The sequence below is a fragment of the Hyla sarda genome, chromosome 4 (assembly GCF_029499605.1).
Source record: "Hyla sarda isolate aHylSar1 chromosome 4, aHylSar1.hap1, whole genome shotgun sequence".
Lineage (NCBI taxonomy): Eukaryota > Metazoa > Chordata > Amphibia > Anura > Hylidae > Hyla > Hyla sarda.
Genome location: NC_079192.1, coordinates 272712403 through 272738710, shown reverse-complemented (window position 1 = coordinate 272738710; position 26308 = coordinate 272712403). Strand labels below are relative to the sequence as shown.

At 44.6% G+C, this 26308-nt stretch overlaps 1 protein-coding gene across 1 annotated transcript; it reads right to left on the bottom strand.

Moving 5' to 3' along the window:
• Positions 1–1719: 1719 nt before the first annotated feature.
• LOC130367000 (adipocyte plasma membrane-associated protein-like) lies at positions 1720–26308 on the bottom strand. The gene is made up of 9 exons (XM_056569383.1): positions 26143–26308; positions 23603–23692; positions 23353–23471; positions 17124–17222; positions 15774–15923; positions 15541–15653; positions 11961–12121; positions 9197–9392; positions 1720–2049 (listed from the first exon to the last, which is right to left on the bottom strand). Coding segments are annotated over exons 1-9 (1131 nt in total). The 5' UTR covers positions 26145–26308; the 3' UTR covers positions 1720–1848.

Genomic DNA, 26308 nt, shown 5'->3' with positions numbered 1-26308 from the left:
CTCATCTCTACTTAAAAGGTATATGCTTTAGCTGTGTCCTATTAACCCCTTAGGACACAGGGTTTTTTCATTTTTGCACTTTATTTTCCTCCTCACCTTCTCAAAATTATAACATTTTTAATTTTCCAGCCAGGACCAAAAGGATATGAAGCGAGCACAGCTCCTGAGCTCACTTCAAAGACCTGTCGCACAGCCATGCCATATACATACGGTGCAGGTCGTTAAGGGGTCAAAGTATATATTTTTTATTTTAACCTCATACAGACCAAGGCTGTACAAGGTGTACACTAGAGATGAGCGAACTTACAGTAAATTCGATTTGTCACGAACTTCTCGGCTCAGCAGTTGATGACTTATCCTTTGTAAATTAGTTCAGCCTTCAGGTGCTCCGGTGGGCTGGAAAAGGGGGATACATTCCTAGGAAAGTCTCCTAGGACTGTATCCACCTTTTCCAGCCCACCGGAGCACCTGAAAGCTGAACTAATTTATGCAGGAAAAGTTATCAACTGCCGAGCTGAGAAGTTCGTGACGAATCGAATTTACTGTAAGTTTGCTCATCTCTAGTGTACACCCTTTGTCCCTGGTACTTAAGGATCAAGGGCGTACCTGTATGCCCTTGTCCTTGCTCCCGCGGTTTGAAGCATGCTCACGAGCTGAGCGGGCTTTATACCTGGTGGGTCCCAGTTGCTATTAGCAGCCAGGACCCACAGTTAATGCAGGACATCACCAATGGGGATGATGCTTGGCATTAACCCTTTCAGATGTCACAATAAAAGTTGATTGCATCTAAATGCGGGATTTTACATTGTTGGTTAGCTCAGGGAGCTGATGAGGAGGGCCCTTACCTACCTTTTTGTCGTTCGATCGGTGCATCAGAGTGCTGATAACACTGATCAATGCTGAGCCAAAGCCTAGAATTGAACAGTGTATGCAATTGCAAGATTGCATGTTATAGTCCCTATGGAAGCTAAAAAAAAAAGTGAATAAGCCTTTCCCCTAATAAATTTGAATCACCCCATTTCCCATTTAAAAAAACAAAGCAAAAATAAACGTGTGGTATTGCCGCATGAGTAAATATCTGAACTATGAAAATGTTAATAAATTTCACGGTTGATGGTTTACGCGTTAAAAAAAAAAAAGCCCAAATTTGCTAATTTTTTCTCATTACAAAGTAAAATTGGTGACCCAAAAAAACATGCCCTTATATGGGTCTGTAGGTGGAAAATTGAAAGCGGTATGATTTTTAGAAGGGGAGGAGAAAAACGAAAGTGCAAAATGAAAATTGGCCTGGTCTTTAAAGCTAAAATGGACTTGGTCCTTAAAGGGTTACTGCCATTAAAGCTTTTGACATACTGCCCAGACTGCACAGAGCTGACTCCAAATGCCCGCTGTGATCACTAGTTATAAGCTGGGAAAGTGCGCGGCATCACATTAGACTCCCTGGTGAGCCGGCAGATCCGACCTTTTATCTGCATTTTACTGTAGTGGAGCTTAGTCAGTCTGTGCGGTCACCGCTCTGACACTTTTCCCCATCACCACAGCTAATCTTTCTAATTACAAAGAGAAATACAACGTGCCCGATCCTGAGATTAGAGGGTGCCGCTTAGGTGGTCTTTTTATACCAATAATCTTATATCTTTCTAAGAGTACATCAATGTGGTCTTGCCTTCATACTTCTGTAAATGAAACAAAATGAAACATATGTTTAAAGTTTTATTACAAAAATAAAAAATAAACAGTTTGAGACATAATACATGGCCTACAGCACAGGACTCCATTTAAACCAAGTATATAAAAGGCCAGATATATTTACTGACCAGGTAACATACATATCATCGTCCAGCTGGACTATGCTGACAATACTACTAGGAAGGGCAAATCTGTGTTACCCAAATAGAGTTTTCCTTGGTGCTCATAGACATCACTTATGGCCCACGTTACACTTCCATCTGGATCGTGAAAGCTGTCCACTATTTCCCCAAGTGTATTCATTTCAAGAAATAAGCCATGCTTCTTCAGCAAGATGCTGTACGCGGATAGTGGGGTCATCTACAGAAATCCACAAAAAGGAATGATTACATGGATATTCTACTGTTCAAAGAGTAACTCTACCTTTTATCACTGACGACAGTACTGCAATACGAAACAAAAACTGTCGGCTCGGCCATCATTTGCAAAAGAGTAGTTCTGCAGTCAACGTGTCCCAATTTCTCTGAACAGTCAGGTATATGCGTGGAGCAATAGGGGCATAATAATCACAGTACAGTGATCCCTCAACTTACAATGGCCTCAATATACAATAGTTTCAACATACAATGGTCTTTTCTGGACCATTGTAACTTGAAACCAGACTCAACATACAATGCTACAGACAGTCAAGATCTGTGAAACGCGCCAATGGCCGGAAGAAGTGACCAATCAGAATGGGCATTTTACTGGTAAAACCCCCTGTATTCCTGAAGCGTATGCACTGACTGATGTCTAGTAGTGCCCCCTACAGTACAGGGAGGTATTACATGTTCTTCTGTACTCTTTACCTGTACCAGGGTTACCTGCTCCTTTGGACACCAGGTGAGGGCGACTCCATGTTACTTTTTTTAGGACATTGCGTGTACTGTACAGGACCCTGAAGAAGCTCCTGTCCTCTACATAGACCAGTGTTTCCCAAGCCGGGTGCCCCCAGCTGTTGCAAAACTACAACTCCCATCATGCCGGGACAGCCTTTGGCTGTTCGGGCATGCTGGGAGTTGTAATTTTGCAACAGCTGAAGGCTCCCTGCTTGGGAAACACTGACATAGACAGTGATTACAGCTCCCAGCAGATCTTTCTTACTTTTATATGTAAGGATTTGCTTTATCTGTATTAGTTATCTACAAAATTTTCTTAAATTTTCACTTTTTCCTATTTTTGGATGACATTTTGGGGCTTCAGAACCAATTACCAGGTTTCCATAGAGTTTTGGTCTCAACATACAATGGTCGTCCTGGAACCAATTAATATTGTAACTTGAGGGACCACTGTACTAGTGGGGTTTTTTGTTTTTGCAGACCGAGCAAATCGGCAGCCATGCCATTAGATTTAGTTTTGCATTGAAGTAATATAGTTTCACTTGCCTCTCCTGACAACCCCTTAGTCAGTGATTGCACGGTTACTACTATGAGCAAAGCAAAAGCTGATATAAAGCTAAATCTATTTTCTTCTTACGTATACCCTGCAATATTCAGGTAATATAACCATAAGTTTTCTTTAAAAATTTTTTTAAAAATACTAGTATTCTAATTGTAGATGACTTGAGCATTTTAAGTTAAAGTTTACATAAAAATAAAATTTGGGCCTGTAAATTAGTAATATACTTACCTTCCTGAGTCCGGCACTAGTGCTCTGGCCTCACTTGGTACTTCTGTATATGTACAGAAACACTACAGTCTTAGTGACTGGCAGCAGTGGACTTAACCGTCATAAGCATGGCAGGGAGAGTGCATCATAGAAAATAAGCATACGCAACAAGGCAGACCGCAGAGCAACCACTGGACTCAGCAAGGTGAGTGTGCTGGATTTTACTACTTTTTACCTGTAATGTCATAATCAATAAAAAGCCCCTGCTCCATGGATTTGGCCTTTTTTTTCTCTATGCCCTCCCTTTCCCTACCAATTGGAGTCTGATCTGCTAAATGAGGGTTCTCACCACTACTGTCCTTGTTATTTTTTATTTCAACTGTAAAAACAGTAAAACAGAAACTATAAAATCTTGGTATTTCTGACATTTTACCTGCCTGTAGAATAAAGCAAACTATGCCTTACAAAGATCAACTCATGTAAAAAAAAGAAAAACATAGGTAAATTCCTGTTTTTTTTTTTCAATTTAAAAAAAAAAAAAAGAGAATATTTAGTAAAAAAAAATAAAAAAAGGCAATATAATTTTTAAATGATGGCGCTGAAAAGTACAACTCCAGCCACACCAAAAAAAAAGTCATACTTACCTGCCCCACTGCCCCTCAGCTGCTGTTCCAATGCTCCTAGCTTAGTGCTGCTTCCTGTGACATGTCAACCACACAACAACTGTACGCTATGCCAGTAAATGGCCACAGCTGTGAACCTACCTTGGTCAGAGACTGATTCAGTGGACAGCTCCTGTGGGATTGACACATCACAGATAGAAATGGGGCGCGGGAGTGTTGGAACAATTGCTGTGAGTAAAGGGGGAAGGTGAAAAGGATTCTTGTGCAAATTGTTAAAAAAAAATTCTGGGACTGGAAAACCCCTCGCAAGGCAAAGAAAAGTAATCACTAGAAAGGAACAGCGCAGCAGTGTCTTTTGTCTACATTGGATTTCTGACACTGTTGCCAACCTACACAGCCCGACAGCAGCAGCAGCAGCCTCCCGCTTGGATTCATTATGGTATATACTGTAATTTATATACCATCTGTGCCATCTGAGAAACCTTGGCGTTGGTGTGCGGGCTCTGGTGTGTCCTTTATATAAGGATACACTGGCGAATGTCTCAATTTTAACATCAGTGTTGAGGGATTAGCCAATGTCACTGTATACATCTACCACAGTAGTGCACCTACATTTCTGTATTGTATTATTCTAATTGTTACACATCCACACCGTTTATCTGGTGTAGGATTCTATTGTGGCACTTGTAGTCCGCTGCAGGCATCCTCCATTGTATGCATTTTTATGCTGGGGATCGCCCCTAGCAACGGACTACAAGGGCAGGATCTGCTCCCCCAGTATAAATGCACAACCGCATTTGGGGTTGAGCACCTCCAGCCATTTGAGACCACGTTTTTTGTTGTTGTTTATAAATTTATACGTGGAGGTGTGTAAACTCCATATGTTAATGCGCCTTGAACACTTTCCAGGCAGCATTAGGGTTGCACCTGTGAGGCCATGCACCTATATCAGCCAACTTGGGTGGGGCTTGTAGCCTCTCTCCCCCCTTCCATTGTATGTGTGCTCAGTCACGCTGGAGGGAACTGGGAGCAGGCTGCATGTCGGCCTAGTGCTGCTGTAATTGCCCACTGGCCCCTGGTTTTTGCTTATTACGCACAGGTAGGTTAGCGTTAGGTCCCGTGCCATCTGAGAAACCTTGGCGTTGGTGTGCGGGCTCCGGTGTGTCCTTCATATAAGGATACACTGGCGAATGTCTCAATTTTAACATCAGTGTTGAGGGATTAGCCAATGTCATTGTATACATCTACCACAGTAGTGCACCTACATTTCTGTATTGTATTATTCTAATTGTTACACATCCACACCGTTTATCTGGTGTAGGATTCTATTGTGGCACTTGTAGTCCGCTGCAGGCATCCTCCATTGTATGCATTTTTATGCTGGGGATCGCCCCTAGCAACGGACTACAAGGGCAGGATCTGCTCCCCCAGTATAAATGCACAACCGCATTTGGGGTTGAGCACCTCCAGCCATTTGAGACCACGTTTTTTGTTGTTGTTTATAAATTTATACGTGGAGGTGTGTAAACTCCATATGTTAATGCGCCTTGAACACTTTCCAGGCAGCATTAGGGTTGCACCTGTGAGGCCATGCACCTATATCAGCCAACTTGGGTGGGGCTTGTAGCCTCTCTCCCCCCTTCCATTGTATGTGTGCTCAGTCACGCTGGAGGGAACTGGGAGCAGGCTGCATGTCGGCCTAGTGCTGCTGTAATTGCCCACTGGCCCCTGGTTTTTGCTTATTACGCACAGGTAGGTTAGCGTTAGGTCCCATGCCATCTGAGAAACCTTGGCGTTGGTGTGCGGGCTCCGGTGTGTCCTTCATATAAGGATACACTGGCGAATGTCTCAATTTTAACATCAGTGTTGAGGGATTAGCCAATGTCATTGTATACATCTACCACAGTAGTGCACCCATATTCCTGTATTGTATTATTCTAATTGTTACATATCCACACTGTCTATCTGGTGTAGGATTCTATTGTGGCACTTGTAGTCCGCTGCAGGCATCCTCCATTGGATGCATTTTTATGCTGGGGATCGCCCCTAGCAACGGACTACAAGGGCAGGATCTGCTCCCCCAGTATAAATGCACAACTGCATTTGGGGTTGAGCACCTCCAGCCATTTGAGACCACGTTTTTTGTTGTTGTATATACTGTAATTTACCCTGAACATGGTAAGTTTCCAACCCACTTAGTAGCTTACTATACTATATGGTCCTCACATGATGCTGCATTGTGTTTATATTTAAAGGAAATTAATAAATTCATACAGGTGCTAGTCCTGTCAGAAGTTGTAGTGCTTTTTAGCAGACAATATGGAGAAAATGAAAATACAAAAATAAATCCAGGAGAGATCAGTGAGAATTCTACAATGATATATGTGGCATCATGCATTTGTATTTGTATCATGTAGATGATACAATCTGGAAAGGGGAAAATGGAATATGTCACATGTGTCTCCTGCCAGCATTTCCCTTATAAAGAGGTGACGTTGGGAGGGAAAGAGCTGACTCATGGTGCTTGTTTACTTGGTACACTGGAATTAAGATATTATATTTCAATGTCGTCTATGGAAAAGTGCTCCTTTATTGAACAAAGAGCTGTTTGTTATTAACCTCTATGCAGTGATGTAGAACTGCCTTTAATGCATACAATTATGGTACACTTACTAGGGCAACAGACTTGTATAAACAGAACTTTTTCTGCTGGGGTTCCACCAGCCAGAACATAGTCTAGGCCACAAAACACCAAATATGACTTAATCGTCCCCTGAGTTTAGTACAACATTAAAGGGGTTATGTTAGAAGAATGCTCATTCCACACTATATATTATATATTTTATTATTATAAAGAAAAAAAAACTGTACTTACCTCCAGTGCTCCTGCTGAGCCTCCGGTGTCCTGCTCCATTCCTCTTCCTGAGAGAACACTTAGGCCCAGAAAGTTATACTGCCACTCACTGGCTGAGGCGGGACATCACTGCAACTAATGATAGGTTGAGCGGCAGTATGAAACTCTTTCAGGAAGAGGATTGCAGCCCGGGACCAGAGCAGGATGCCGGAGGCACTGTGGGAGCACCAGGGGTAAGTAAATATTTTTATATTTTTAATATTCTGTAGCATTCTTTTAACAAAAAAAATGACCAAAGTGTTTTGATTCTACATATGTTTCCCAGACTGTGGGAAGCCCTCAAGTGACCACTGGGTCCAATAGCTGCATCACTGCTGGCACCGATTTATCTATCTGCCTGAAACCAAAATGGTCTAGGTTTTTCCCAATCACAGCTCAGCTTAATACACTGCTCAAAAAAAATAAAGGGAACACTTAAACAACACAATGTTACTCCAAGTCATTCACACTTCAGTGAAATCACACTGTCCACTCAGGAAGCAACACTGATTGACAATCAATTTCACATCCTATTGTGCAAATGGAACAGACAACAGGTGAAAATGATAGGCATTTAGCAAGACACCCCCAATAAAGGCGTGGTTCTGCAGGTGGTGACCACAGACCACTTCTCAGTTCCTATGCTTCCTGGCTGATGTTTTGGTCACTATTGAATGCTGGCGGTGCTTTCAATCTAGTGGTAGCATGAGACGGAGTCTACAACTCACACAAGTGGCTCAGATAGTGCAACTCATCCAGGATAGCACATCAATGCGAGCTATGGCAAGAAGGTTAGCTGTGTCTGTCAGCGTAGTTTCCAGAGCATGGAGGCGCTACCAGGAGAAAGGCCAGTACATCAGGAGACGTGGAGGAGGCCGTAGGAGGGCAACAACCCAGCAGCAGGACCACCACCCCCGCCTTTGTGCAAGGAGGAGCAAGAGGAGCACTGCCAGAGCCCTGCAAAATGACCTCCAGCAGGCCACAAATGTGCATGTATCCACTCAAATGGTCAGAAATAGACTCCATGCGGGTGGTATGAGGGCCCGATGTCCACAGGTGGGGGTTGTGCTCACAGCCCAACGCCGTGCAGGACGTTTGGCATTTGCCAGAGAACACCAAGATTGGCAAATTCACCACTGGTGCCTGTGCTCTTAACAGATGAAAGCAGGTTCACACTGAACACATGTGACAGACGCGAGAGTCTGGAGACGCCATGGTGAACGTTCTGCAGCCTACATCCTCTAGCATGACCGGTTTGGCGATGGGTCACTAATGGTGTGACATTTCTTTGGGGGGCCGCACAGCCCTCCCTGTGCTTGCCAGAGGTAGCCTGACTGCCATTAGGTTCTGAGATGAGCCCTTGTGAGACCATATGCTGGTACGGATGGCCCTGGGTTCTTCCTAATGCAAGATAATGGTAGACCTCATGTGGCTTGAGTGTGTCAGCAGTTGTCTCGCTCCATCCACCAATGCCACGTTGCACCACAGACTGTCCAGGAGTTGGCGGATGCTTTAGTCCAGGTCTGGGAGGACATCCCTCAGAAGTCCATCCGCCACCTCATCAGGAGCATGTCCAGGCGTTGTAGGGAGGTCATACGGGCACGTGGAGGCCACACACGCTACTGAGCCTCATTTTGACTTGTTTTAAAGGACATTACATCAAAGTTGGATCAGCCTGTAGTGTGGTTTTCCAATTTGATTTTGAGTGTGACTCCATATCCAGACCTCCATGGGTTGATAAATTTGATTTCCATTGATAATTTTTGTGTGATTTTGTTGTCAGCGCATTCAACAATGTAAAGACAAAAGTATTTCATACGATTAGTTCATTCATTCAGATCTAGGATGTGTGATCTTAGGGTTCCCTTTATATTTTGAGCAGTGTATATTAACAAGCTCTGGTAACAGGAAAGCTGAGCTGTGATTGGTTGTTATGGGCAATACCAGATATTAGAGATGAGCGAACCTACAGTAAATTCGATTCATCACGAACTTCTCACCTCGGCAGTTGATGACTTTTCCTGCATAAATTAGTTAAGCTTTCAGGTGCTCCGGTGGGCTGGAAAAGGTTGATACAGTCCTAGGAAAGAGTCTCCTAGGACTGTATCCACCTTTTCAAGCCCACGGGAGCACCTGAAGACTGAACTAATTTATGCAGGATAAGCCATCAACTGCCGAGCCGAGAAGTTCGTGACGAATTGAATTTACTGTAAATTTGCTCATCTCTACCAGATATGTTTGGTTTCAGGCAGATCGATAAATTTGAACAAGTGTGTAATAGCTGAAGTCCGAGACACTGAACTACATAATGAAAATAGAACATGAGAAACACACTTATTCATACCTTCACAATAAGCCTCTTTAGGGCAGGATAGGGTGCAATGGCATCCAAAAATGGGGGGAAAAATCCAGGAAAGCGTGAGGTTGACATTCCAATCCTGTATGTGCCCACTGTAGATATTCTGATATTATCTGGGTAGCCTGGCAGATTGTCTGCAAATACTTCTTTCACTCCAGCTTTACTACCTGCTAACCAGTAGCTATGCAGGTGGAATAAAGAAGATATTACATGAAAACAAATGCAGAAGTAACATATATACTGAAAACTGGTACAATGTTTTCACAAATGTTGGGTGTAACCTGCTTTTTAAAGGGGTACTCCGGTGAAAACCTTTTTTCTTTTAAATCAAATGGTGCCAGAAAGTTACCGTATATACTCGAGTATAAGCCGAGTTTTTCAGCACGATTTTGCGTGCTGAAAACACCCCCCTCGGCTTATACTCGAGTGAACTCCCCCACCCGCAGTGGTCTTCAACCTGCGGACCTCCAGAGGTTTCAAAACTACAACTCCCAGCAAGCCCGGGCAGCCATCGGCTGTCCGGGCTTGCTGGGAGTTGTAGTTTTGAAACCTCCGGAGGTCCGCAGGTTGAAGACCACTGCGGCCTTCGACATCATCCAGCCCCCTCTCACCCCCCTTTAGTTCTGTACAGTACTCACCTCCGCTCGGCGCTGGTCCGGTCCTGCAGGGCTGTCCGGAGAGGAGGTGGTCCGGTGGGACAGTGGTTCCGGGCTGCTATCTTCACCGGGGAGGCCTCTTCTAAGCGCTTCGGGCCCGGCCTCAGAATAGTCACGTTGCCTTGACAACGACGCAGAGGTGCGTTCATTGCCAACGTACTTCTGCGTCATTGTCAAGGCAACGCCTCTATTCCGGGCCGGAAGCGCGGAGAAGAGGCGCCCCCGGTGAAGATAGCAGCCCGGAACCACTATCCCACCGGACGACCTCCTCACCGGACAGCCCTGCAGCACCGGACCAGCGCCGAGCGGAGGTGAGTACTCAGAACTAAAGGGGGGTGAGAGGGGGCTGGATGATGTCGAAGGCCGCAGTGGTCTTCAACCTGCGGACCTCCGGAGGTTTCAAAACTACAACTCCCAGCAAGCCCGGACAGCCGATGGCTGCCCGGGCTTGCTGGGAGTTGTAGTTTTGAAACCTCTGGAGGCCCACAGGTTGAAGACCACTGAGGGCGAATGATGAGAAGAGGATGATGAAGGGGGGGGGTGTGGGATGATGAAGGGGGGTGTGTGGGATGATGAAGGGATGTGTGTGGGATGATTACAAGGGGATGATGAAGGGGGGATGTGTGGGATGATGACAAAGGGATGATGAAGGGGGGATGTGTGGGATGATGACAAGGGGATGATGAAGGGGGGATGTGTGGGATGATGACAAGGGGATGATGAAGGGGGGATGTGTGGGATGATGACAAGGGGATGATGATGAGGATGTTAATGACGGGTCTGGATGATGACGGGGGTCTGGATGATGACAGGGGGGGATGATGTATTTCCCACCCTAGGCTTATACTCGAGTCAATAACTTTTCCTGGGATTTTGGGTTGAAATTAGGGGTCTCGGCTTATACTCGGGTCGGCTTATACTCGAGTATATACGGTAAACAGATTTGTAAATTACTTCTATTAAAAAATCTTAATCCTTCCTGTACTTATTAGCTGCTGAATACTACAGAGGAAATTCTTTTCTTTTTGGAATTCTCTCTGATGACATCACGAGCACAGTGCTCTTTGCTGGCGTCATTATAATAATAATAACTCTTTATTTATTGTTGCCCTTAGTGGGATTTGAACCCAATGCCCCAGCGCCGCAAGGCAGCAGAGCTAACCACTGAGCCACCATGCTGCCCTTAGCATACATCTGCTATGCACAGTTGCTAAAATGGACAGAGATGTCAGCAGCAGAGAGCACTGTGCTCGTGATGTCATCAGTGTTCCAAAAATAAAGGAATTTCCTCTGTAGCATTCAGCAGCTAATAAGTACTGGAAGGATTAAGATTTTTTAATAGAAGTAATTTACAAATATGTTTAACTTTCTGGCACCAGTTGATTTAAAAGAAAAAAGGTTTTCACTGGAGTACCCCTTTAAGATAAAATTCGAACAAGTGTTGTCCGACCAGACTGGACTCCAGGGATCAGTTCACAGTGTCTAGAAATAGTAAGTTGCCCTTTTAACTTCTTAAAGCTCAATGACTTATATATGATCTATAAGTGATGATTACAACACCTCTGGTACACATAACCACATAACCAGAGACAACTTGAGACAACTGTCTGAATTCGGGATAAACCTAATCCCAGCAAGTTTAACCTCTCAGATTTTTTGCCATAAAAAGGGGGAATTTAATAACCTCTTACACAGCGTCAAAAATGTCACAACCTTTTGGGTAGGGCTTAGCTCAGAAGAGGTTGTGGCCTAATTGCCCACTGGATTTATTACTACTACAATATATGCACATATTAGCTCTCCCGTATCTACTAGAGAACTGGCTTAAGTTGTAGCTGAAATCTACACCAGCTTGGTGCCACCATAAATCACGTAGAAGTGTGGCACAGCGCATGCCCACTCAAGAGCAAGATTTGGCTCTAAATAAGTCTGGCAAATGGAACACCAGTGACTGCCGTGTAATACGCTGATTTTAGTAAATCCCCTTCAGTGACATTTTTTCAAACTGCAGCATGCTCTAGGTATGGCCTTTTTCGAGCATGTACAGGAGCCATAAGGGATACTAAAGGGGGGGGTTGGGTGCTACCATTTACCGTATGATTCTGGAGATGCTGGTCTCTGCTATTAAAATATAGTCCTCCTCGGGTGATAAAGCCAGACCATTAGCCATATAGAGGTCATTCAGTAAGCTCTTAGCCTCTTTCCTCACTGGATCATATCGTATTAAGCGACCCCTATGATTTGTTTCCAACACCTGAAATACAATAAAATAAACCCAAACACATCTATTATACACGACCATGTGTGGATGCTACCTACATGTTTGTACTTTTATATGCCAATGCCATTGTATTTTGTGGTCGCTTTCCCTTTGCAAAGGAATAGTTTGTTTTCTGCTATTGAAAATGTGGTTTAATGGGCACGGTCATTTAGAAAAACTTTTGTCAAATGTTTTAATCAGTCTGGGTCTCAGTGCTGAGACCTACACCAAACAGAAGAATGAGCTGGGAGAAGTGCGCAGCATTGCTGTTCACTCGGCTTGTAGCAATCTTTATCTCGATGCTCCGTAGATTTGTAATAGAGCAGCCAGGCAAAGATCGCCATGAGTTGGGGAGGGAACAGCAAAGTGGGCACTTCTCTGCGCTTGTTGTCCTTAGTGGTATGGATCTTAGCACTGAGACCCAGACCGATCAAAACTTTTGACATGCCATAAAATTGACAGTTACACTTTAAATAAATAATTCTTAATAAAAAATGACAGGAGTTTACACAGTTTTAGAGCATTGTAACGCAAAAGTGCAGAATTAATGTACATTAATAATAAATCCGCCACCAAACAAGGAGCTGTACAAGCTATTCTGACAGATTATGCACTCATGCAAGTAAAGTGCCCTTAACCCTTCTTCCCCCAAAACACCCTTTAAAGAAAGTGTCCAAAAAACTATAACAAATAATGTGTGTTTGTAATATGAATAGTTATTTTTACATTATTAAAAATACAAAATATACTATGCCCTTATTTTTTTTTATTAGATTTAAAAGGGTACTCCGGAGGGAGAACATTTTATATCGACTGGTGTCAGAAAGTTTTACAGATTTGTAGGTACTTATCAGCTGCTGTATCTTCCAGAAAAAAAAGTTGTGTAGTTCTTTCCAGTCTGTCTACAGTGCTCTCTGCTGCCACCACTGTCTATGTCAGGAACTGTTCAGAGCAGGAGGAAATTCCCAAAATACACCAGAGATGTCAGCAGAGAGGACTGTGTGAGAAAAGAACCATATCACTTCCTCTGTAGTATACAGCAGCTGATAAGTACTGGAAGTATTTAGATTTTTAAATAGAAGTCATTTACAAATCTGCAATTCTGGTACCAGGTGATTTGAAAACATTATGTTTCCTATGGAATGCCCCTTTAATGCCGGTTTTAAAACCTGTACTTTATGTTATACTCAAGCAAGGTTAACATCATGAAAATGCCAAACATATCCATAGGATCCCATTCACCCAGCAAGGCCAAAGGTGACCAGCCTGTGTGATAAAATAAAAAACTGTATTTACTTTCCTTGCAGCCTTTGTTATGGTGGCACCTGGTCACCGCAGCGCTTCACATCCCGATGCTGCATACAATACATAACATTGCCACTCACCCAATCACTGGCAGAGGCGGGACATCATTACCGCCAGTGATTGGCTGAAAGGCAAAGTGACGTATAGTCTGCAGCACTGGGATTTGTAGTGCGATGGAGACGAGGCGCTGCAATAATGGAGGTTATCAGCCTGGGCACATTTATTGAAAAAAAAAAAAAATGTTTTAGCTGGACAACCCCTTTGGTAACGTGTGTGGTTAGGCTTTAAGAAGTTCATGAGAATTTACTGCAGCATAAGGGGAACTTAACTATGTAACTTATTTTCTCCCAAGCGTATTGCACAACAATAGAACCTGATTTGCAGTCAAATCTTGCGAGAAAAAATGTGCTTTACGCAGATATGTAGATATTTATAACTACCGTATATACTCGAGTATAAGCCGAGTTTTTCAGCACGATTTTTCGTGCTGAAAACACCCCCCTCGGCTTATACTCGAGTGAACTCTCCACCCGCAGTGGTCTTCAACCTGCGGACCTCCAGAGGTTTCAAAACTACAACTCCCAGCAAGCCCGGGCAGCCATCGGCTGTCCGGGCTTGCTGGGAGTTGTAGTTTCGAAACCTCTGGAGGTCCGCAGGTTGAAGACCACTGCGACCTTCGACATCATCCAGCCCCCTCTCACCCCCTTTAGTTCTGTACAGTACTCGCCTCCGCTCGCCGCTGGTCCGGTCCTGCAGGACTGTCCGGTGGGGAAGTCGTCCGGTGGGATAGTGGTTCCTGGCTGCTATCTTCACCGGGGAGGCCTCTTCTCCGCGCTTCGGGCCCGGCCCCAGAATAGTCACGTTGCCTTGACGACGACGCAGAGGTACATTCATTACCAACGTCCTTCTGCGTCATCCTCAAGGCAATCCCTCTATTCTGGGCCCGAAGCGCGGAGAAGAGGTGCCCCCGGTGAAGATAGCAGCCCGGAACCACTATCCCACCGGACGACCTCCCCACCGGACAGTCCTGCAGGACGGGATCAGCGCCGAGCGGAGGCGAGTACTGTACAGAACTAAAGGGGGTGAGAGGGGGCTGGATGATGTCGAAGGCCGCAGTGGTCTTCAACCTGCGGACCTCCAGAGGTTTCAAAACTACAACTCCCAGCAAGTCCGGACAGCCGATGGCTGCCCGGGCTTGCTGGGAGTTGTAGTTTTGAAACCTCTGGAGGTCCGCAGGTTGAAGACCACTGAGGGCGGATAGTTCACAAGAGGATGATGACAAGGGGATGATGACAAGGGGATGATGACAAGGGGATGATGAAGGGGGGTGGGGATGATGACAAGGGGATGATGAAGGGGGGTGGGGATAATGACAAGGGGATAATGAAGGGGGGTGGGGATGATGACAAGGGGATGATGAAGGGGGAAGGGGATGATGAAGGGGGAAGGGGATGATGAAGGGGGGTGGGGATGATGACAAGGGGATGATGAAGGGGGAAGGGGATGATGAAGGGGGGTGGGGATGATGACAAGGGCATGATGACAAGGGCATGATGACAAGGGCATGATGACAAGGGGATGATGACAAGGGGATGATGACAAGGGGATGGTGAAGGGGTGTGTGGGATGATGACAAGGGGATGATGACAGGGTGATGATGATGAGGGTCTGGATGATGACAGGGGGGGATGATGTATTTTCCACCCTAGGCTTATACTCGAGTCAATAACTTTTCCTGGGATTTTGGACTGAAATTAGGGGCCTCGGCTTATATTCGGGTCGGCTTATACTCGAGTATATACGGTAATAGCTTTAAAAACATGGTGTAACATTCCTTTTGTTTTATAACTAAGAGTTTGCTGGCTTTAGGACATTTATCGCTATATTTTAAAGAGGGTTGTCTTTTAGAAAGAAAATAAGAGGAAAATATCATCATAGTAGCCACACTTACTACTTCCTCTTATACAGTGATCATACATTTCTGACTGTATCACCCTATTGATCATTTGTACATAAATAGTTATGTTTTAGTTTTTTAATGTGATATTGTTGTTTTAGTGGCAAACTGGTGTCCCGGTGGAGTTGCTATGACTGAATTTGTAACCTACCTCGTATCTGTGATGTCGTCTACCCCATTTGTTGCTTGAATCTGTGAAATATATGGTGCCATTCTTGGACAACTCAAGACCATTCAAAAATCGAAAAGAAACTCCATCCACTCCTGTCAGACATTAAGAGTAAATGGTGAAGGTCACATTGTAAAAAATAAAATAAAGTGATAATCTAGATAAAAATCCTTGGGATAAAAGCTGGTAAATGCCTAGTACATCATTTTCATCACCTTCTTCATTGGAGATCAGAAGAGACTTCTCCCCAGTTTGTGGATGTACCCGGTATAATCCATAGTATGAATCGGCCACAATCAGATAGCCATCATTGTCCATTCGAACCCCATGTGGACGGCCACACACTGGTTCATATTCAGGGATACCTAAAATACAATACATTTATGGACACATATGCATTGTATTGTTCTTTGCTGTATTACTGTAGATATATAAGTTATCATATGATCTCATAGGATACATTTTTAGGCCTCTGAGCTGCATGCAGGAGGATGTATGGTGGAAAACAGAATATATTGTGGAGATGTATGGGGCTTGTTGTGGCACTGTATAATGTTTTTTGCCTTATGTTGGTCATACAGTAAACATGGAGCATGCCACAATTTTCTAGAAAAATAGTCTCTGGATGTCCGTGTATGATATCAAAGTCATATACAGTAAGAACCCCATGATCCTCCAGGGGTGGCCTATTACAGCTCAGTATATTTATTAAAATGTTTGTTCTCATGCACTTGTGGTGTTCCGGTATAGGACCTGGTCCTGTCTCTGTCTAAAGTCCCCTCAGCCAGAGTCCCTTTATTCCCATAGGGCACTCCTGCAGGGCTTACCCCTGATCGCCTGATACAACTTATGTTAATATATTATTTAATGTATAGGAAATATCTATGTATAGGATCTTTCTCGGGTCACGTGATGTTCAGTTGTAATGTATAATTGCTTAAGGACCTTACTGGGTCATGTGATGTACCCAGAGTTCACTGGGTTCAGGACTTACAGGTTTGCTGACCAATGAAATTAGTCCAGCCCCTTATTATATAAAGGGCTGTAGCCACTAAATTCTCTCTTGTTCCTGCACTACAAAGCCAAGCACATCTCAGCAGAAATCACAATTCATCTAGGCCAAAGCCTAAGAACCTGCAGCCACTAAACCGTGAGTTACAAAGCTCAATCTATCAAATCCTGTGTGACTACTACAAGCTAAAATATTATAATTAGTAGCACAGTGGTCTGCATCAAAGCTCATTGCTTCAAAGTCCCAGCAAAACCTGTGAGGAACCTGCATTCCGGTTACCTCTTAAGAGACTATGTATAGAGACTGTTGCATAAAATCTTCAAGTAAAGTTCTTCAGTTTATTCTTTAAGTCTGCTGTGGACATTCCGGTATTTTCCCTACCTTTTCTGGGACAGTTGGCGGTAGGACCATTAACACTTAGGAAACCTCACCCTGGCGTCACGACATCTAAGGGTTAATACCACCAGACCCTGCACTTACATCACCGCAACACCCCAGACACCATAACTCTCCTGGTTCACCACACACTAGTAACATTTACACAGGAACTCACCACATTGTGAAACATTCTTCCCCATCTGTGTTATAAACTTTAGCTGCTCTCCATGAATCATCCACAGCTTTCCATCCACAGTGCCAGTATAAAGGTTTCCTATACATGAAATCACACGACATAACAGGGGTTACACGGAGATAATATATTATCTGGAATCTACAGTCATATTCATATTGTGGTAACTGAAGATCAGACCATGTGTTCCCAGCAGAATGCAGGAACCACCTATACACACTATTGTGGCCTGGGAATGTTCCTTATAAGTCAAAAAAAGATTATAATGAATAACAGAGGAACAGCACAATGTCTTATAAGAAATTATGTCCCTGAATTGTTATATTGCAGGAATGGGAACGGGAATATCCTTTTAAAGAGGTGTAGCTTATACTAAAGGGCAAGGGTAAACATATTCAGACCCCCTATATTAAAGGGGTACTCAGCTGCTCAGCGTTTGGAACAAACTGTTCCGAACGCTGGAGCCGGGAGCTTGTGATGTCATAGCCCTGCCCCCTCATGATGTCACGGCCCTCCCCTCAATGCAAGTCTATGGGAGGGGGCGTGACGGGGCTATGATGTCACGAGCTCCCGACGCCGGCTCTAACATTTGGAACAGTTTTGTTCTAAACGCTGAGCAGCGGAGTACCCCCTTTAATATTAGACCCCAGACAACTAACTGAATTTTAGACAGCATATCACAAAATAAAGAAATATTCAGACCTTAGACCAGATCTCTCAATTTGTGGGAACCATGTAAGAGACAGGAAGTGGTCAACTCCAATTCAAGCCTAAATGGTCCCAAAGGATATGAAAAGGAATCCCCAGGCTGCCATAGGTCAATAGATTCACATGTGGCCTCGCCTGACCTGCCTGTTTTAGTATATACTTGTATTACCATTTAGAGGGGTTCTCCACCATAAGGTGATTTTAGTACGTACCTGGCAGACAGTAATGGACATGCTTAGGAAGGATCTGCGCTTGTCTTGGGGCTAAATGGCTATGTCATGAAATTACCATAACACTGTGGCTAGCTGTTTGTGAACTGGTTTTTCCTGTTTGAGTTTTTCTTTTTTGACTACAAATCCCATAATTCCATGTTCCTCCCTCCCACACATCAGCCACCCCACCTATTGAAACATAAATGAGCTGCATCCATTCAAAAGACCTGTGGTTTTCAATCAGGGTGCCTCCAGCTGTTACATTAGTTGCAGATTGATCCCTCCACCCATTGAAACAGACATGCTCCCTGTCATCAGCTTACTAGTGAGTCAGGTCTCAACTGCATTGCAACCTGGGAAATATCTAAGAGAACAGTCATTTTGTATGCTGTTAAAAATAAATATTGGGGTAAAAATCACATAAGAATTGTGAAAAAACCATCACACACAGGTACAGACACTATATTATGAACTACAGTAACTTTACATCCCCTGTAGCATAGTCGAATAAAAAAAAAAATCCTGGAATACCCCTTTAAGTAACAATTCTGAAACTTCTTTTTTTTTTATAGCACTTTGTTGTGTCATTTCAATGTTACACTTACCAGAAATACATGACTAAATAGCCAATGGGGTGTGAGCATTTGAGTTCTTGTCCATACGCTGTTGAAGACCAAGTTGACAGGGCCAGACAGTGTAGGGACCCCCCCCCCTCAAATCCCAATTGGTATCACCCAGTTGGCTACTGAGTCCTACATTCCTAGTAAGGATAACAGAGGAACAGCACAATGTGGAGCTATAAGAAAATATATTCCAGAATTATTATTTGATGAGAAATAAAGTTATTCACTAAAATAGGCAGGACAAATAGAAACAAAGAAGGAGAGCAGGATATGAATTCCCTTATATCACCTGGGTGGTCGTGTAACTAAATAATAGTTCTATGACTGATAATAAAAGGCTGCTGTAACTTTAGATATCTAGAACTTAAAGGGGTTATCCACGGAAAAACTTTTTTTTATACATCAACTGGCTCCAGAAAGTTAAACAGATTTGTAAATTACTTGTATTAAAAAATCTTAATCCTTTCAGTACTTATGAGCTGCTGAAGTTGAGTTGTTCTTTTCTGTCCAAGTGCTCTCTGATGATACGTGTCTCGGGAACCGCCCAGTTTAGAAGCAAATCCCCATAGCAAACCTCTTCTACTCTGTGCAGTTCCTGAGACAAGCAGAGATACCCCTTTAACTGGTTCATATAGGTGACTGAGCAATGGCGTCCATCTAAGGTCTAATCCTCATCGTCACGTTCCTTGACAACCTCCATAGCCCATTATAAAGTAATGACTGGCCCAGATTTATCAATGTACTTGAAACCAAAACTGTCTGGTTTTGCCTATAACAACCAATTACAGCTCAGCTTTTATTTTACTAGAGTGCGTCATGATATGAAAGCTGAGCTGTGATTGGTTGTTATAGGCAAAACCAGGCAGATCAATAAACCTGGGCTCATAGGGGTTGTCTAGGGAGTAGAAAAGTTCTGCTCTCCAGCACTCACTTCTGCCCTCCGCACATCTTGGGAGTATACTTATCGGGACAAGAAGAGGGCGCCAGTCACGATCATCACGTGCAGGTGAAACCAGGGGTGAAGCTATAGAGGAAGCAGTCGCACTAGGGCCCTGCTGCCTAAGGAGGGTCCCAAAGCACATCTTCCCCATAAGAGACCAGTATTATAATTGGCACATAGGGCCCAGAGGCTACAAGCTACGTCTCTGGGTGAAACCACACTCGCAATGGATGTCCAATGGCTGCCGGATGTTGCCCCATCATGGTGCTATTGGGCATTGTGTGGCAGCATAGTTTTACACAAATCCTTCGGCTAGATGATTGTGACTGGCACCCGCCCCTTTTTGCTCGTATAAGTATAATTTCTAGTCGTGTAGAGGTCATAAGTGAGTGCTGCAGAGTAGAACAACCCTGTAAATTCGTCATGTGTACTACTTTGGTGCCCACTGAACTGCACCCCTCTTCCTCTTTACAGGTGTTGATAACTCTCGCCTACTGTGAGCAAATATATATTCATCTCTGTAATACAAGTTAATGTTATTTACAATTTCCTCATCCCATTATCTTTCCGAACACACTGCTGACCTTCCCTCATATGTCTCAAATAGCCGCATGTTATTAGCAGCAGCCGAATGGAACCTTATGCCGCCTGCTCTGATACCATGTAGCCATACAGAGAAAACCACCAGCCTATTCTCCCCTATATACTGTAGTGTCTCCACTATGACCCCTTATACTTTCCTACTTTATACTTTTTTCCCCGCTGTCTATATCTTATCCTCCCTCCCTTGCAACCGGGTGAAAGCTATAAATATCACCAGGTAATGGGATGAGGGTGCTAAAAATAGGGCGACTATTGGTAAACTGGGAAAGTGCAGCTTCAGCTAATATCTGGATGTGGTCAGAGAGAGTAGTAACTGCTGCTGTACAGACCGGCAACCAGCTATTGCCTTTTGTGTACAGACTACCTTAACTCAGTGTTTTTCAACCTTTTTTTGTGCAAAGGTACACTTTTTTCATGAAAAAAATCACGAGGCACACCACCATTAGAAAATGTTTAAAAAAATGTACTCTGTACCTTTATCAGTATTTCCCAACCAGTGTGCCTCCAGCTGTCGCAAAACTACAACTCCCAGCGTGCCCGGACAGCCAACGGCTGTCCGGGCATGCTGGGAATTGTAGTTTTGCAAAAGCTGGAGGTACACTAGTTGGGAAACACTGGCCTATATTGACTATATATAAAGTAATATACAAATACAAATAAAGTAATAAACAAATTCCTATGCACACTGCATATATCTTATTTTCCCCCACATTAGGTTGGCAGTATAGTTACCCCCACATTAGGTTGTAGTTCCCCCACATTAGGTTGTAGTTCCCCAACATTAGGTTGTAGCTCCCCCACATTAAGTTCAGTATAGTCCCCCACATTAGGTCTAGTATAGTCCCCCCCACATTAGGTCCAGTATAGTCCCCCCCACATTAGGTCCAGTATAGTCCCCCCCACATTAGGTCCAGTATAGTCCCCCCCACATTAGGTGCAGTATAGTCCCCCCCACATTAGGTGCAGTATAGTTTCCCCCACATTAGGTGCAGTATAGTTTCCCCCACATTAGGTGCAGTATAGTCCCCCCCCCCCACATTAGGTGCAGTATAGTTCTCCCCACATTAGGTGCAGTATAGTTCTCCCCACATTAGGTCCAGTATAGTCCCCCACATTAGGTCCAGTATAGTTCCCCCACATTAGGTCCAGTATAGTTCCCCACATTAGGCCCAGTATAGTCCCTCCACATTAGGCCCAGTATAGTTTCCCCACATTAGGCCCAGTATAGTCCCCCCACATTAGGTCCAGTATAGTTCTCCACATTAGGTCCAGTATAGTTCCCCCACATTAGGCCCAGTATAGTCCCCCCACATTAGGCCCAGTATAGTCCCCCCCACATTAGGCCCAGTTTAGTTCCCCCACATTAGGCCCAGTTTAGTTCCCCCACATTAGGCCCAGTTTAGTTCCCCCACATTAGGCCCAGTATAGTTCCCCCACATTAGGTTGTAATTCCCCCACATTAGGCCCGGTATAGTCCCCCCACATTAGGTGCAGTATAGTTCCCCACATTATGCCCAGTATAGTCCCCCCACATTAGGTGCAGTATAGTTCCCCCCACATTAGGTTGTAGTTCCCCCACATTAGGTGCAGTATAGTTCCCCCCACATTAGGTTGTAGTTCCCCCACATTAGGTGCAGTACAGTTCCCCCACATTAGGTGCAGTATAGTTCCCCCACAGACATACAGCCTTCAGCCATACAGTGTATTACTGGAGGCTGTATGCCTGTGTACTGCCCCATTTCGGTGTTCCGAGCACCGCTCCTCCGGTCCGGCCATAGCAGTAGGTCCCAGGACCGGAGGAGCTGTGCTCGGAACACCGAAGGAGACGAGCCGCTGGTAACACTTACCAAGTTGACAGCGCGCGTCCTCCTCGCTGCTCCGGTCCTCCGCGATTGTTGCTTTGGGAGCACGTATGGGACGTCACTCCATGCACTATCTCGCGGAGGTCCCCGCGTTTTTAAAGTAAACGCGGGGCCGCAGGGACTTAATAGAGGCATCCCTGTGTCCCGAAAGCAACTTTCGGGACACAGATGTCCCGCGGTAAAAACACCCGGCGGGTGTTTTTCCCACGGCACACCTTACAATAGTGTGCCACGGCACAGTGGTTGAAAAACACTGCCTTAAATTATATTTTTAGGAACCCCAGTGAAAAATATAAAAGCTTTATCATGGTAAAGGCAATGTATTTTCACAATATGACCTATTGTTTAAGGCTAGATTTTATGTTAAATACTGAAGAAATGGATGTCCAGCACCAGAGTCTCGGATAAAAGCTGTAAGTCTTTATTGAAGTAGTCACAGGATACAAGAATATCACAGAACACACCGCCATAGCCCGTTATTAATAACGGATGTTATTTTGTGCCGGGAGAATGAACCGAGGAAATAGTACATGCACTATTTCTCCCATTACTATCTTCCATCACAAAATAACGTCCGTTATTAATAATGCCATATAACGGGTTAAAACGGATAATGTAAAAACCCCATAGACTATAATGGGATTTTCAAACGGCCGTATGAGATTTTGTAACGGCCGGATCATTGAACGGATCTTTAAAACGGAATCATCTTATAGTGTGAAAGCAGCTTACATGGACTGGTACATAGTTCCATTGTATGTATCATGAATGCCTACCGGTAAATGGGCCCATAGTCTGCAGGAAAACGGGGGTGGAGTTACGACCTTGTACACAATGGCCCTGATTTACTAAGAGTGTTGTGTAGGTTTCTTTGTGGGTTTTAATTCCCTACAATTTATTTTCCACGGTATTTACTACAGTTTCCCCTTTCCCTTCATTTCCCTTCCTGGTGGCCACGCCCCTTTCTGGTGGCCACGCCCCTTTTTCGTGTTTTCTTAGCAAAATGGAGAGTTAGTTGGGTTTTTTCCCAATTCTGGTGCAAAATCTAACGCAGACAGAATTTCTGGCGCAATGCGACAGAATCTGGCGCACAACCCAACAAAACATTTGGGGTTTGCAATAGTAAATGAGGGCCACTACATGCACAGGGAGGACAGGATATCTGCAGATGGTTTCACAGGTATAGTTGTCTTTGTATGTGATACTGAAGAACATTTAACCGTTTTATCATCTGCCAAGAAATAGAATCTATTTTGTCTTCACCTTCATGATCACTGGTAAAGGACTCCGGACCTTTCAGCTGTCCATAAAACTCTCTCTTCCCATGGTGCAGCTTTCGGTTTATCGCCAATGGTCCATCTAAAGATGGCGGCTTTTCAAACCTGAATGCATGAAACAAGGAGACAATATTACCGATTACCATTATACGTGTTGCAGGGACCAGGGGAACATGATCCAACCATTACCATGTTGTCCCTCCTGTATACTTTCCTCGGTCCAGCATAACACTTACATGAATGGCTCTGGGTCAATTGGTGATGGCAGCAAATATATCCCAACAATGGTGGCGAGAAATGCTGCAGGAAAGCCCCACTTGAGGAACCTGTATCGAAAGAAGAGATCCACAACTTATTATACAAAACTAATTGTACAACTTCTTTCCACGTTGCTTGACACTATAGCTGGGATAGTCTGGTCAACAGTTATCTCTTCCGACATCACCCATACATGTATACTCAGCTCACCAGAGCGTGCATGTATTCTGAATGACAAAGCAGCAGCCAGACGTATCTCCCCAAGAACAATAGGCTTGAGCAGTTGAAATCCATGAAGCCCAGCCATCTGCCTTCAGGGGAGAGTTGTGACGCCCCCATACACATTGGATGGTTCGCCAATTCTGTCCAAACAGGCAGATTTAGCAGATGCTTATCTAATGTCAGTTTAAGGTTAATCTCAGTTTTATAAACATTAAAGGGGTACTCTGCTGCTCAGCGTATGGAACAAACTGTTCCGAATGTTGGAGCTCATGATGTCATGGCCCCGCCCCCTCATGATGTCACACCCCGCCCCCTCAATGCAAGTCTATGGGAGGGGGCGTGACAGCCGTCACGCCCCCTCCCATAGACTTGCATTGAGGGGGCGGGGCGTGACATCACAAGCTCCCGGCGCCAGCCCCAGCATTCGGAACAGTTTATTCCAAACGCTGAGCAGCAGAGTACCCCTTTAAGGTATAGATACTACAGATAGATCATAAAGATGATTATAAAGATCAATAAAACTGAACAGTTTGAGTATAGAGGTCCTTTCTTTTTCTATAAAAGAGTTATTAACCTCCCCAAAAAAATGTATTCCGTATCCACAGAATAGAGGATAATGTCTGGTTGGGGTCTGACCGCCGGAACCTCCCCCAATCTCCAGAACAAGGACCCGGCTCTCCCTGTGCTGTGGAGGTGATCACTTCTCTATATGCCATTTCCGTTACAAATGGAAGGAACGTAGAATCCCCCTGGACTAATATGATGGGATGACAGTCTCCTAACAAGTGAATAAAGTGGCAGGGGGCATGCTCACCCACTGTAATATGCTGACCCCTGTGAAAGTACCTGAAAACAGCTGCATGTTTAGGATACACATTAGATTGCTGTCACATTAGAATAATAAAGTTGCACATTGTGGAATTACAGAGATTCCAATGCAGCAGCCTCCCATTGTCTTCAATTCTGTTGCACTGTGAACACTGCAGAAATTCCAGATCAGGACTCCACCTAGAACTGAATTGCCATCCATGGGGACAGCGCACGACCACGCGTTCACGACCACGCGTTCACATCGCCGCGCACGACCACGCGTTCACATCGCCGCGCACGACCACGCGTTCACATCGCCGCGCACGACCACGCGTTCACATCGCCGCGCACGACCACGCGTTCACATCGCCGCGCACGACCACACGTTCACATCGCCGCGCACGGCCACGCGTTCATATCAGCGATTCATTCAGCTGGTGCCTGCTGCCTAGAATTTCTCCCGGTGGTAATTCCGTATTGTCCATGGGCCCTTAGATTAAATACACACTAGATGGACACATCTACAGGTTATAGTACCAGCAAAGTAAATGTGATTATTAACCCCTCATCTACGCACTGCGGAAACTTTCCTGACCTGTGCGGTGCACTTTACAATCTGCAGAACGCCAATTTATGTTATGCCCAACGTCATGCAGATCTCATCTAGTGTGCGTACATTCTACTTCATATGAGGCTAGTGTACAAGCTAACTTAAGGGTGCGTTCACACACGATTACTAGCCGAAATATGCACTGCGTAGAAACGGAAGCCCCCAAAAGTTACAAAATGGCGTTTTTTCTTTGATTTTGTAGCACAATTATATTTTTTTCCGTTTCGCCGTCAATTTTTGGGTAAAAATGACTAATGTCACTGCAAAGAAGAATTGGTGACGCAAAAAATAAGCCATCATATGGATTTTTCGGTGGAAAATTGAAAGGGTTATGATTTTTAAAAGGTAAGGAGGAAAAAACGAAAGTGCAAAAACTGAAAAACCCTGAGTCCTTAAGGGGTTAAGTTGTAAATTGCGGCTTCGCAGCGCAATTCTTATATATTTTTGGCTGACGTGAAAAAAGTGATTGCTTTATAAAATCAGCCATTGCGGATCTGCAAGGGATCCAATGTGTGTGAATACACCCCTAAGAGCACAATACCTGGACCTCTTGCAGATCTACTCACCAGATCCTCACAGGATCCAGGGATCTCTCCGGCCACTGTCAGATCCAGTTTCCCCATCCAGGCTGCCAGTAACACCCTCAGAACCCAGGTGCTTCACCCCTACCTGTATGCGGCATCTGCCCTTCCCAAAACATTTCCCACACAGCCCATTTTGGATTGACGCTCGCGCCCCATTCACACTGTGCAGATTGTAGGGCATTACAGAGATGATATAGGAAGCAATACTATCATAATAAACAACAACTCCCCAGCGGGAACACTTAGCTAGAGCCCTGCACTATTCACCATGCGGTACCGCAGCGCCACTTACATGTTCCCGGAGACCGCGGCTGCGCTTGTCCGTGTGCTGTGAGGACTCCCGGCCGCTCCACAATGCAGCTGTGGGGAGAGAGGAGGAGGAGCGGAGAGCGGGGTCACCCAGAGTGCACGGCCGCCTCCGGGAGCAGGTCCTCGGCCTCCCGCCCGCCCGGACACCT